Source organism: Malus sylvestris, chromosome 9 (assembly GCF_916048215.2).
Source record: "Malus sylvestris chromosome 9, drMalSylv7.2, whole genome shotgun sequence".
Taxonomy (NCBI): Eukaryota; Viridiplantae; Streptophyta; class Magnoliopsida; order Rosales; family Rosaceae; genus Malus; species Malus sylvestris.
The window spans coordinates 16,248,968-16,263,807 of NC_062268.1; the positions used below are offsets into that span (position 1 = coordinate 16,248,968).

At 36.8% G+C, this 14,840-nt stretch overlaps 1 protein-coding gene across 2 annotated transcripts; it reads left to right on the forward strand.

Annotated features, from left to right (window-relative positions):
- Window positions 1–8,154: 8,154 nt before the first annotated feature.
- LOC126581902 (U-box domain-containing protein 52-like) lies at window positions 8,155–12,622 on the forward strand. Of its 2 annotated transcripts, XM_050245835.1 has the most exons (10): window positions 8,155–8,231; window positions 8,328–8,521; window positions 9,135–9,232; window positions 9,561–9,682; window positions 9,773–10,030; window positions 10,161–10,434; window positions 10,559–10,660; window positions 10,751–11,179; window positions 11,330–12,100; window positions 12,289–12,622. In XM_050245835.1, exons 2-10 carry the CDS (start codon window positions 8,350–8,352, stop codon window positions 12,511–12,513), a joined length of 2,451 nt encoding a protein of 816 aa, XP_050101792.1. In that variant the 5' UTR covers window positions 8,155–8,231; window positions 8,328–8,349; the 3' UTR covers window positions 12,514–12,622. The 2 variants fall into 2 exon arrangements, with proteins under 2 accessions (XP_050101792.1, XP_050101793.1); XM_050245836.1 differs by having other exon boundaries at window positions 8,169–8,521; window positions 12,242–12,427.
- The last annotated feature ends 2,218 nt before the right edge of the window (window positions 12,623–14,840 follow it).

Sequence of the window (14,840 nt, forward strand, 5' to 3'; positions counted from 1 at the left end):
CCTCTCTTTGGGGATGTGAGGCTTGAGGATTGTGAGGGTGAGGAGTCCCTTTTATAGACTAAGGGCTCCTCACTTATTACATATTTGCCTCTTCATTTATTACATAATTACATTTGAGTCATCCAAGTATTTATACGAGGTCTAAATACGGAGGCCCTAAGTATGGTACAAACACAATTATTTTTTTAATTTAGAAATGTTTTTTAATGATCTTTTTTTTTTGTATTTTTATATTTACATAAAAGAGGAACAACTGACAGCAAGTCATCGTTAGTGGCGAATCCTGAATTTTAAACTCGGGGGGTCCCATTAATAAAGGTAATAAAAATTATAGACAAAAACAATATTGAAAAGTTAAATATAATACATTTCATTCAAAAATCATAGCAAAACAACATTACAAGCTATAAAATCCTAATTTAAGCGTCAACGACAAGGTTTCATAGTCTGAAAATGTTCATGTAAACAACTAAGTTGTCTCTCAACCATTGATCTCCCATTTTGTTGCGAAGTTGACCCTTAATGATATTTATAGCGGAAAATGTCCTCCTTACTGAAGTGATTACAACCGGTAAAACTAAAGCCAACTGACAAGCTAATATACATATGCAAATGTTTGATGTAACCTTTTCTCCACCATTTTCTTAGCAAGATCTCTCAAGATTATTAAAATTAATGTCACACTCATTTTGTCTTGAGCTCGAACTACCCGAACAAATAGATAGTGCTATTGGCTTTGGCTTGAAAATTTTCTCCATATTTCTTATTTCTAAACTACACATTTAACCAAAAAAAAAAAAAAACACAAAACATATACCAATTAACCAATAAACAAAAATTTCATCTAAATTCCAATAATCAAATGAGTATACATACATAAAACATATCAACAATCATATCAATAATAGACTAAAACATCTCCATCAATACCTATTATAATTTAATTGAGATTAGATTAGAATACCGAAAAACTTACTTGAGTTTTGAACAAATAGTGGTGGCCTGGAGATTTGAAACAAGTGGAGGTATGATGTTGGAGTAATAAAAATTATAATATGGGATTGGGTGGGATTTAGAATTTTAGGGTTTTGAAATCTGGGGAGTTGGGGATTGGAATTTGGGTGAATATGTTAAAGCTGGACATTGGGGGAAGCAGATGAGCGGGGAATGGTGGGACTGTGGGGACATATGTGGGCTGGGATTTGAAACAATGTGGACAAATGACAGCGTTTTGTCCATTGTTTAATTTTTTTTTATAAAAAAATTAAAACAATTGGCCAAAACATTATCGTTTTCGGCCAATAGTTAAAAAGGGTCCTATTTTCTTTCTTCTCCGCGCGCGGTCATCTTCTTTGAGAAGAAAACATCGCTGCAACTTGCAACCTGCACAGCACAAACCTCTTGTTCAAGTACGAGGGGTCCTCGAAAAATTTCTAGCAGCTGTTTAAGGTCACCAAGGGGTCTTGAGACCTCCCAGGTCTCTCTGTAGATCTGCTACTGGTCACAGTTATCCACCTCTTTCGAGCTCGAAAAAGCTATAAGAAATGTTTTTTGATAATCTGAGTGGTCACTTTTTTAGGTTACAATTTAAACATAAAAAATACAAAAAAAAAAAAAATTCCAAACATAATCTGTTAACAGTTTGATTAATGTTATCCTAATTTTAATTTTGAACTGAATAATATGGTTCGTCTATTTATCAGATAATCAAAGATCGATTAATGACTAAACGATTTTGGATTGATGATTAAGCAATTTTGGATTTAGTCATCCTTAATGACTTTTTTTTTTAATTTTAAATAGATGGTTTAGATCATTGTGCAAATTGTAAAATGAGAAGGATACATAAAAAAGTTAAAGATGAACGTCCAGACAAATAGGTTGTTAGCATTTCCATTAGAAAAAATGCAAAATCGAAAATATGCCATCGAGATTTGAGATATGAATTTGTTAAACCCCAAAAATTATTATTGAAAAGGACAAATGTTTGGAAAAATATTTTGTGTTTATTTATCGAAAAGGTTTTCTTATGAAGGCAGTGGGCCTCATTACGAGTCATTACAACTTGTAGAATGTTTCAGATTATTTTTCAAAACTTGAAGAATTTTTAGGTTAATTTTCATGCGGAGTGACAACCAAGGTGGGGTTGACTTGCCACGTGACAACATGTGGGATAACCAGCGAGTAGGTGTTAAGAGCACTTCCACCGTGTGCTCCAACCCGAGGGACAAGCATAGTAACAAGGCCAAAGAGCCCGAGTGATGAAGCCTAGCGTGTGCTGGCGAGCGAGCTTGAGCAAGCCTGAGGGAGGGGCCGATGGAGAGTTGCCAGCCCAAGAACTCGGAGTGGGTTTGATGCAAGGCTGACGTCAGCCACGTTGTTTTTCTGTTTTGCTTCAGTCGTTGGGCCCGCGTGCGCATGCCTTCGTCAGTGACCGTTGGAGGCCACATGGCGCCTCAGCGTCCGTTGGATCTCAACGGTTAGTTGTTTTATACCGTTGGAAATCCAATGGTAATAATAATTTTAAAACCTTATTTAATTTCAACCGTTGGATCTGAGATCAACGGTCCACGTTATTCATCTTTATAAAAAAATAGTTTAAAAATTAGAAATCTTACAGTTGTGCCACGTGGCACAATCTTGAGTGTTGGAATTCAAATTTTTTTTAATCCAACGGCAGAGATTAATTACGTGAATATTTTTTTTAAATGTAAAAAATTAATAAAAATCCTAAAAAAAAAATTTGATTTTACTTTTCTATAAATACCTTATCATTATCTTCTACCTTACACCACAATTTCATATTTTCTCAACTACTTTCAATTATATTCCTATCTTTCTCTCAAAGTTTCAATCCAATTTTTTTTCCAACAAAATGACTACTGATGCAGGTACAAATTGGACGCTTATTGAAGATGTTGTGTTGTGTACTAGCTGGGTTGAAGTTACTCATGATCCTCTTACAGGTAATGAGATGCAGTTGAGAGAAATGTGGAGTCTTATTCATACCAATTTTCTCAAGAAAATTGTTGGGAAAAGAACCAAAGAATCGATGTTCAGTTGTTGGAAATTACTTAGCCAATCATTTAGTACATAGAGAGACGCCTTGGGACAAGCTAGTAGTAATCTTCGAATTGGTTAAGTGATGATGAATAGAGTACTTTTTGTAATCGGAGCTCATAATTTTCCAATAACTTTGGGTTGTAATTTATTATTTATTGAATAGAGTACTTTATATTATTTCTGTTGTAGGCATAATTTACTGAACAATTATGGAGGCCAGAGAGAAAGGGAAAGTGCGGCATAGAGAGAAAAGAAAGATGTATAATTGTGGGTGTATGTTATTCCACCCCATTGTGCCTTTATTTATATTAGTAGGAAAGGTTAATACCTTACCCTTTAGGATTACAACATTTAATAGGTAATCCACTCCTAATAGGAATATAAGATGCATTCCCATATCCACTAGGATTTACACAATCATATTCCTAATCTAATAGGACTGCAACATTTTCCAGTTTAAAGTGAGAGTAAAATTCTTTAATTTGGTATTTTATTTATACTAAGAGAATCTGTATTCAAATGACATAAACACACCAAATAAAATTACATAAACATACCAAATAATAAAAAACTCACTAAATGAACTTAAAAAAACACACCAAATAAAATTACATAAACATACCAAATAATAAAAAACTCACTAAATGAACTAAAAAAAAACACACCAAATAAAATTAAATAAACACACCAAATAAAAACAAACACACTAAATGAGCTTAAGTATCTTCAGCTTGTTTCAATTCCCACTGATGCTCTATCTAGTCAATTTGTCGAGCATTGCGCATATATGGCCTTTGAAGTGTGCTTCCAATCATCCCAGGAAAACCTCGCATCTCGTCCTTCTTCAGAAGCCTTTGCCAGTCCATGTCAGTAAGTCTTCGGAGGTACTCTACGGTGTTGATAGATTTGATTGCTCCGCAAAACCTCATCAGGGACTCAAGAATGGTTGATTTTTGGTCTGCAGATGCTCCATATGCAAGCATCCGCAAAGCAGCATTACTTTTTTGCTCATGAAGGAGACTTATAGCGCCAAAAGCATCCTTATTTTGCACAAAGTAAGAATCATGGTTGCAAACATCAATCATGATTTTGTTGAACAAATGTTGTTTCATTCTAAAACGACGTCTAAAGTAAGTATCAGGGAATGCATTATTACGGACAAAACAATCGTCCAAGAGTTCCATACCTCGTTGCTGCATGCTTCTATCAAGGTTTCCGGAACGACTGGGCTTGCAAATCTGACCCACAACTTGGATGACTCGACGGGAATATGAGGCTCTGCCAAATCTTGCTTCGTCATCTCTCCTTCTACGCTCCTCATTATCTTCCCTTTCATTTTTGGGCCACCTGGAGATTGAACATTTCTTCTGATTGGTTAAACAATTATTCCTCTTGCTGATCGATTTCCCACATCATCCTTAAAGAATAAGACATTGTAAGAAGGAAGCAAAAACTATGAATAATGATACATATTTTGATTTTGGTGAAGAAAGAAGCATAAACTATGAATAATGATAGAGATCTTCAGAAAATTGGTGTGAGATTTCTGAGGATGGATGGTGGATTATATAGAGGATTCAGAAAGGATAAGGTTGTAGATAATGCTACGTGGCATGCTGTCATTTGTTAAAATTTTGATCGAAATCTATCCTCAAAGATTGTAAACAGATTGTGACGTGGCGCAATATAATTGGTTAAAAATCTTATCGGAAATCTATCCTCAACGATTCTGAAAAAGGTAACGATACGTGGCATGACGACATTGCATAAAAATCTTATCAAAATCCATCACCAATAATTGTCTTTTTGGATAATGACACATGGCGCAATGAAAACGATTAAAAATTTTATCCGAAATTACAAATTAAATTATTTTGTATTATTTTATAAATAAAAAAAATAATAATATTTTATTACCTACTGCCAGAGTTATTCAGTGTAGGTGTGGAGATGCAAAAGGTAGTTACTATTTATTAAGGGTAGTTACTGTTCACTGGTGGATTAAATAGTGAATAGTCTGAAGGGACCTTTCCCACGGTGGAACTGCTCTAATGATACTACCATTCTACCATGTCAACACATGCAGAAGTATAAATGGGATCAAAGAAAAGGAGAAGGAGAGAAATTAGAATTTTCTTATTGCTTGACACATGGCAAGCTGCCATTGGACCTTAAATCAAAGGGAATTGAAATGGGGAGACGACATGGAGATAGGATCCAGGCCAGATCCTCTAATTCTGTCTGTACATTGTGCGGTCAGTTTTCGTCAGATACTGTTTGAATATTAAAGGACATTTGTATGGAAGATGTGAGTTGTACCACTTATGAATTTTGTATCTTGGCTTGAAAGTTGGATTTAATTTTCACGAAAAACAAGTCTGTTGCCGTTGCTTTATACCAGTGACCTAAATGAAAAAAGACAAAAAAAAGTTTCTGTTCATGGGTCATTTTGTAATTATCAGAAAGTTAATGGACCAAAGTGTAAATGTTCAAAAGTTCAGGGGTATTTTGTAAACTCGGAAACTGTTTAGGACAAGGGTATAGGTACCAATTAGTGGACACCAAATTTGGATTACGAGAAAAGTATTGGACCCTAATTATAATAAGGAATATAACCGAGTTACTATATGAGGATTATTTAGTAACCGTTTGTATTGTTTTTTTTGAACTAGGAACTCTAGTCACGCAACAAAAGGACATTGACACACTGTGACGGTGACGTGGTGAATGTAGGGATGGCAACGGGACAGATTGGATTCAGATGTGTCATCCCCATAACTGAACCTATTTGTTTTTTCCGTACCCGAAATCGTAAAAAACTCAAACAAATATTCCCTATAACCGAACCCGTCGGGTAACGGTTTTCCCTTATGAATATATAATATTTCTTTCTTATGAAAAATTAAGCAAGTGTTAACACGCTAAAATTTAACTGATTAAACAGTGAGAGGGACGAGGAGGCCGGTGGTGTCTCGGTGGTTGGTTCTCGGGGGAGTTTGAGGTGATGGTGCGAGAGGGACGAGGAGAGAGAGTGAGAGGTTGCAGAGATTGGTGGGGGTCTGGAGGGTGTGGTTTGAGGGCTCGCCAGAGACGGTGGGATGGTGTGGGTGGTGGTGCCGTGTGTGCGTAGCTCAGGAGAGGTGAGGAGAGTGTAATGAGGAGAGGGAGAGAGAGACAAAGAGAGAGTTGCAGAGAAGTGAGGTGAGGGAGAAAGCACGAGAAGAAGAGAAAGGTGAGGGATGAGGGAGAAAAGATGGTGGTGTGGTCCTTGTTTTGCATGTGTGTACGGGTGTGTGTGTGGTGCTCGGTGAAGGGAGAAGCACAGAGCACAAAAATGGGAGGAACGTGGAGAGAGAGTGAGGTGTGCTTTCTGGAAGAACTCAAAGGCTTTGAAGTGTGCACTGCACTCTCAATACTTTTGTAGTCTTCAGTATTAAAGTTGCTGGAGAAAAAAAAAATAGAGATTTTATTTTTTTATAAAAAAATATAAATAATAAATATTTATATTTTTTTATTAAAGAATAAAAACGGAGCGGGTTCGGGTACAGGTTCGGAGCGGATACCCTTATAACCATAACCGAACTTGAAACCGAACAATTTACTCAACGGTTACCCATAACTGTAAAAGACCTGAAATTTGATACCTGAAACCGAACTGTTCAGGTCTGTTACCTACGGGGATCGGGTTTGACGAATTAAATTGCCATCCCTAAGCTTTGGGGGAATCTTTATATATGTATATTATTTGGCTTCGTACACATGATTATGTGGTATATGTTAATTGGTGCAATTGTATGACTATTTGATAACATGATTCAAATGCTTATGTGTTTGGCTTATTTCTGGAAGAATATTATTTGTTTGAAATGTCATTTGAATATTGTTTCATAATTATCATGAACGATAACTGTGAGTCTGTGACATGCATTGTGGACTCATTGGGAAAGTATCAGTGGAATTGAATAACTATGATCATTACATGATCATTTGTTGGAGTCCCAATTTGAGAAAGTATGAGATTTATGGAAATATGAAAATAAAAGTAGTTGAGTCTGCTCTCAGAGCACCAAGATTTATGTTCAACTCAAAGTGCACGAAATAAAGGAGTGAAGCCCTTTCGGTTAGAGTCCGATAAAACAATCTATTTGGGTTTTGGATTTGGGACTGAGAGTTTAACAATATGACTAATGAAAAGAAATGGGATTATCTGTTAACTAGGTTAACATGATAGAATGAAGAGGAAACATTACATTCATGCATCATCACTGCTTTCTCATTGCTAAATGCATTTTGGTTATTGCCCTACTGAGCTAGTAGCTCACCCCTTATGAATTATTTGACTGGTGTTGAATTAGAAATTTGAAAAAGTAGTTGACTTTCATGGGGAGTATAGAGGACTTTTGGAATGTAAGCTAGAGTGTGACTGTATTGTTGTGTAACGTTCTGATGTAAATATAAGAGATGATTATTTTTTTATTTATTATTTTCACTTTTATTCGCGCACCGAGTGTAGGATTATTTATTCCACCGATTTTGGGTCCGGGACGTGACAGAATATGTAGTCAAAAGTGACAACTAAGATTGAAGCTAATTAGTTGCTAATTAAGAACATCAAAGGGCCACAACATATGGTGCCTTGGTTCAAATGAAACAGATTCTGCTTAGGTTCTTCAGTTTTGAAATGTTATCGAAACACCTTTGGACTTAGAATTAGGGTAAAAACTACTTGAAAACAACCCACCCACAAGGCCACAACCTTTTCAATCGATATGGCGGTCAGGCCGCGAAGTTATCCTTGCACCTAAGGTCACGTATATGTTTGAGTTTTTACGATGCGAATGTGATGCAAATGTCACGGTCATACTGTCACATTATTTATTATAGCGAACGATAGAGTGAATTGGTAACGCCACCCGAAAAAATTACTCTAACAATGTCTACTCAAATTCAAATATTCAAAATTTCTAAAAAAATAAAGGAAACAAACTGACCAAACTCTAATTATTTTTACGAATTCAAATTTGCAGTCACTAGATTTCAGTTGTACCTATATATTCTAGAAGTGGTGACCTGTGAGAACGAACAACCTAGGCTGGCTACTGCAACTTCTAACTGATTGCTTGAATGCTAGAAAGACAGGCGGAAATTGTTTGAGTCTGTTAATCAAGGTTGGTTTTCCCATGTCATGTATTTAATCATCAAAATTTAGTACAACACATACAACCACACACCACTTTTTTCATTTTCTTTCTTCTCCGTGGTAGCGGGGGTGGTGCTCGGCTTTTGATGGCACTTTTCAGACAATCATCAGCGGCCGGGGACCCCGGCTCCACCGTGGTCGCCATTGACAGAGACAAGAACAGCCAATTGGCAGTCAAATGGGCAGTTGATAATCTTTTGAGCAATAGGACCTCTCATTGCATCCTCATTCACGTTCGAAACCGCAGCTTGCATCCTCGTAGGTATCCGTCTCTTCATCACCATCATCATAACCATAAACACTAATAATTATCACCACCATAATTAACAATTACTGATGTGATCACCATCAAGAACATTATATGATGATCAATTGGGATGTCAATCATGGTTGCATCCATATTTTTATGTTTTAATTTGACAAAAACGATATTCTATTTTAAACCTTTCTAATCTATGGGGAAGGGGATTCTGACTCTTGTGCAACGGGACTGGTACGCTGCTTTGGCCAACTAACCTAACATATATCTGCAGCAATTTTTTTTTTTGGTTCAAATAGAAGATTATGTCTTCCGACCCTCGCAAAGTAAGAGTAAGACTGCGCAAAGTAAGAGTAAGACTGCGCACTATTGTTCCCCTTGACCCTTGTAAAGCGGAGAGTCTTGGTGGCTTGGGGTCGTCCTTTTAGAAAATTATGTCTTAACCCCCTTAGCACAAATAATTAACCTTGTGTTAGAAATTTTTGTCATTGATTAATTTGTTGTTAACATGTATTTGCGGTATTAATAAATCATTATTTACCTTGTCATGTCATGGAATATGTAGCCTTCACATTGTGTATGCGTTTGAGATATGTGTTCTTGGTTTTGCAGAGGATGTTGGTTTAGTTTCCAAAGATGGTCGCCCGCCAACTGAAGACGAGCTGCAACAGTTCTTTCTTCCCTACCGAGGATTCTGCGCACGAAAAGGGGTTAGTGATTAATATCATTTGATTTCCATATGCTAAAAATCCTCTAAAATCTAATTCACCTGAGTAATGTAGCTCACCAGGAACACTTAACCTGAATTTGTTCTTTAATTAGTCTTTACTCCTTATGCGTGCCCTGGTTGTTCAATTTCCCTTATGAGCCTAATACAGTGCCGTCGGTGTGCCCCAAATTCGTAAACTTGGTCTGTGCATATATGAATGGCTAAATAACTACAACTTGCCAAATATTCACTTGGATTATTGGATATTATGTCGTAGATTAAGATCAGTTTACCTGGTTGTCAGTTATTGATGGCAATGAGTTTTTCAGATTGTAGCCAAGGAAGTGATCATCCACGACATCGATGTTCCAAGTGCGCTCATTGATTATATTGTCAACAACTCCATATGCAATATTGTTGTCGGCGCTTCCAGTCGCAATGTTATAACAAGGTGATCTCTCTCTCTCTCTGAGGCCTTTGTAGTTGAGATGTTATGTATTTTTCTTTTTAACAACTAGAGTGGTATTTGTCTTTCATGTAGAAAACTTAAGGATTCAGATGTGCCTACTTGCTTACTCAAATCTGTACCAGAAACCTGTGCGGTATATGTCATATCGAAAGGAAGAATTCAGACTTCAGGGTCAGCAAGCAGACCTCAAACACCGAGGAGTAATGCAGTTACACCGAGAAGTAGGGCAGTTACACCAAGAAGTAGCGCAGTTACTCCCAGGAAAAGTTCTCTACAGGCACAGCTTTTCAACCATACTCATGGCGTGTCGGACTTCGAAGATGTCATCAGGTATATAATCTCGATTTTGCAGCTGCATTCTTTTCTTGTTGGATAACTAAAATAATTGGGTCTTTACTGTATAATGATCCTTGCTAAATGTTATCAATGAAACAAGAAATAAGTTTTTCCTACATTGCAGAAAACATTTTAGTGACGGGAGCTCAAACAGTGCTAGCTCTGACAGAGTATCTTTAGATAAGAGCACCGAGTTTAAGCAGTTAATGCCACCAACGGCGTATAGGCCTGGCAGCACAACAAATTCACCAACACAGTCAGTTGCAAGCTTCACGTCAGAAACTTCGTCTCATCGGAATTCCGCATCAGGTTGCAGTGATCTCTCAGGGCCATTTAGTTTCCAATCAAATGGTTCAGATAATGAAGGTTCTGGTAACTCTTCCAACTCGCAAACCCCAGTAAGTTCAACGTATAAAGAACAGATAAAAGTGAATACTGACAATTACTTGCATCAAAATCCATGTCCATTTCTATGGTTTGAACTTATATAGATAACTGAAGCTCATGTTGCATAAGTTACAGTCTGGCTTGGATGCCGAAATGAGGAGATTAAGGGTCGAACTGAAGCAAACCATGGACATGTATACTTCAGCTTGCAAAGAAGCTACTACAGCTAAACAGAATGTAAGACATTCAAATATAGTTATATTTTCCAATGATCTGGAAAGCAGTTTATTCCACTTCAAACCCGAAATTTTGTATTTTTTTGTCCAGGCGTGGGAGATGCAAAAATGGAGGACGTCAGAAGAGCGCAAGTTGGAGGAAGCCAAGCTAGCGGAAGAGGCTGCGCTGGCAATGGCAGATATGGAAAGGCAGAAGAGCAAAGCTGCAACGGAAGCAGCACGGATGGCACAAAGGCTAGCAGATCTGGAAACACAGAAGAGAAAAATTGCAGAAAGGAAAGCCAAGCAGGAAGCTGAAGAGAGCAGGAGAGCTATAGATGCTTTGGTGAACAATCAAGTTCGGTACAGAAGATATACCATTGAAGAGATTGAAATTGCAACAGATTACTTTAACAATTCAAACAAGATTGGAGAAGGTGGATATGGACCAGTTTATAGAGCGATTCTTGATCACACTCCTGTTGCCATCAAGGTCTTGAGGCCGGACATATCACAGGGGCAGAGGCAATTCCAACAGGAGGTAAAACTATGTTCTTTGTTCAATTTTCTAACTTAAAGCATGAAAATAAGTTCATACTTTGATTTGAGTGAGTAGAAGATTGCGAAATGGAAAAACTCTCATGTATCATTTGTCCAAAACTTCATTTTCAATATCCATTTTTTAATGTAGGTTGAGGTTTTGAGCTGTATTAGGCATCCACACATGGTTATCCTAGTAGGCGCCTGCCCCGAGTATGGATGCCTTGTTTATGAGTACATGGAAAATGGAAGCTTAGAAGACCGCCTCTTCTGCAAGAACAATACTCCTCCAATCTCATGGGCAATTCGTTTCAAAATATCTGCTGAAATTGCCACTGCCCTCCTTTTCCTTCACCAAACAAAACCCGAGCCTCTGGTGCATCGTGACCTCAAGCCAGGAAACATTCTCGTCAACCAAAACTACGTAAGTAAGATTGCGGATGTAGGCTTGGCTAGGCTAGTTCCACCATCTATAGCTGATAGCGTCACTCAATACCGGATGACAGAAGCAGCTGGTACATTTTGTTACATTGACCCGGAGTATCAACAAACAGGAATGTTGGGTGTGAAATCGGACATATATTCTTTAGGAGTAATGCTATTGCAGATCATTACCGCAAGGCCTGCAATGGGTTTATCCCACCAAGTTGAGAAGGCTATCGAGAAAGGTACATTTGCTGAGATGCTTGATCCTGCAGTGACAAATTGGCCAGTTGAAGAGGCTTTATCATTTGCAAAACTAGCTTTGAAGTGTTGTGAGCTGAGGAAGAAAGATAGACCAGATCTCAGTACAGTCATCTTGCCTGAGCTGAACCGGCTGAGAGATCTCGGGATGAAGAATGAAGCGACTGAAGTTTCTTGTGGACATTATTCATACACGGGGTCACTTCCACCGATGGCGTCAACATCAACTCAGAGTCAGGTTAGTCATAGCTAGTTTTAGTTATTCAGCTTCTTATAGTGGCAACAATAAATTCAAAGCTTCCTTCAAATTAAGGATATTTAGATACATTTCTAAAATATAATAGACTTCTGTTGTAATTTTTATTATGTATAATATCAGGATGGAATGAGAGAAAATGCTAATGTCGAAATGGAAATTCAACGTAGATCAATGTAAAGAAGAGGTGGCTGCTGCTGCGGTTGGAGTCTATGACGAAAGTGTGGAGCTTCAAGAATAGTTTTCGAAAAGGCGGTTGTTCTTCATCATCATCAATGGGAAGGCATGTCGGAAAGTTAAGCAAGAAGCAAGTGGAGGGTTGTTGGACGTTTGTAAGTAATTGCTCTTCTGTGACTCCTACTCCTTTGAGGAGGTCCAACTCATTTTCGCAGTGATAATTTTGGATTCTTCATTCTTCTTCATGCCCTTGTCGAAGACATTTCACACGATCACAGTTGTACGTGTTCATAAATTTAGCTTATATGCACAAGTGATTTTTACTTATTGTCGGATCCATTGGTCATATCTTGGGAAGTTGGTTTTTATAATGGAGAAAAAAAAAACTCGAAAGAAAAAGTTGTGTATGTAAACATAATTTGAAATTTGGAGATCATTGATCTATATGTAGAAAACGAGAAACGCAATACACAATACTGAAGCTCTTATGATAATTTGATTAGCCCAACCGACGTGAGAGGGTAGGACAAGGAAGGATTAGGATAGGTCCACGGTTCGATTCCTTCAACATAATCTGAAGAAAAAATTAATGCAGTTTTCGTGCATGGTATAAACCACCACAACAATAACGAGAACTGGAGCTGTGCTCCTCCACCGTCCTTCAAAAACTCGATCTTGATCTTATCGAGCGTGACTGCAGCATCTTGGATATTAATCCTTTTATTTTCTTCTGGGGATTCTGCACAACAAGCTAGAGCTTCACTCAAAATGGATGATAAAACAATTCCTCTTCGTCAAGAAATCATGATCTTCTTTTGTCCTAAGTAAACTGCAATCCACAATATTGACAATTGCATCCGGAAATAATGAACTTGCAACCCATTACTTTGAATTCAATTCCCCAACAAAAATCTCATCAGTTGACTTCCTATTTGTGAATGCCTCCATCTGTACAAAGCCGAAACTATACACATCCCATCTCGTCGAAACAATACCTTCCATTCTAAACTCCGCGAATTATACTTGTGAGTTTTGGCTATCACGACAAGGAAACTATAACTTTGCCTTTTTTCATAACTAAGGACAACATATATAATTTTTTTTTTTTTTTACACTAGCAAGAGGACATTACCTGGAGCCATATACCTAAGGCCATCTCTAACCGATGGCTGGCCATAGAGCTCATTTTAGTCCTCTTACCCTCCAAGATATTAATATTTTAATGAATAGTATAGAGCCATATTTGTCTCCGTCTCCAACTGAGAGCCAAAGGGCCATAGGACTTGTTTTAGCCATGTCACAAAAAACCGTCTTTAACCGATGGTCAAAATGCCAAACATAATTTATTATTTAAATTTAAAAACTACAACAACTTAAATTCAAAAACTACAACTTATATTTAAAAACTACAACTTAAATTTAAAAAGGCATTTTATATTAGCACCCCACAAAATGTTGAATGTACCCCACATTAAAATTTAATATTAATAACTTATTTACCCTACTATGCAATTACAATTTTGACCTTATTAGGCTTAAAAAAAATAAAAAATTTCTAAATACACCCCAAATCACTTTTAACGTATTATTTATCTACTTCAACTATTAAAACCCCTCACACCCTCCATTGTTGAATAAAACCCTAAGCACTGAAACTACAAACATGTTGATTGAGAAAAATTATTTTTGACCGGAACATGAAATCGGTGTTTCGAAAGCTTTACATGAGGTAAGACTTCATATTTTTCTTTGTTTTAGTGATTTCGACGACATCGATAATTATTTAATCTCACTCAATCTAATAATTCAAGAATTAGCACTTATGAATCTCATAATTCAAAAACCATGGCATGCGAACTGATTGCAGATTGAGTCAATGACATTCATAAGGTGCTTTCTTGCACTATTCTAAGATGCTTTCTTGCAGGTCGACTTGGTTCGACCAAAATATGCACAAGAAAATGAAAACAACATGGTAGCTTTGAAATCATTATTACTGTTATTGAAAAACGTTCAAATGAACCTAAACATTTTTTTCAAATCATTTAATTTGAAATCATTCGGCAAACTAACGTTTAGATGGCTTGAAATCATTCGGCAAAATTAAAAATGAGTGTTACAAGATTTGAGAAATGTGGGGGTGTATGTAGAAAATGTAAGGTGTATATTAAGAATGTGGGGTGTGAGGGTATTATAGGAAAGGAAGTAGGGTGTATTACGATAATTTTTAATTGAAAAAGTAAATGTGGGATGTATTAAGTATGTGGGGTTTATTCAACAACTTGTCGGGTGCTAATATAATTAGCCTTTAAAAACGACGAATTAAATTTAAAAACTACAAATAAAATTTAAAAACAACATTAACTTGAATTTAAAAACTACAACAACTTAAATTCAAATCCAATAGCTAAGTGACGTCAGCTAGCCGTTGGATTTGAATTTTTTTTTTTTTTGCTATAAATATGGTGGATATTGGGTTATAATTCACACAACTTTGAATTCAATCTATTTCAATTCAAACTCTTTCAATTCAAGTTTGCAATGA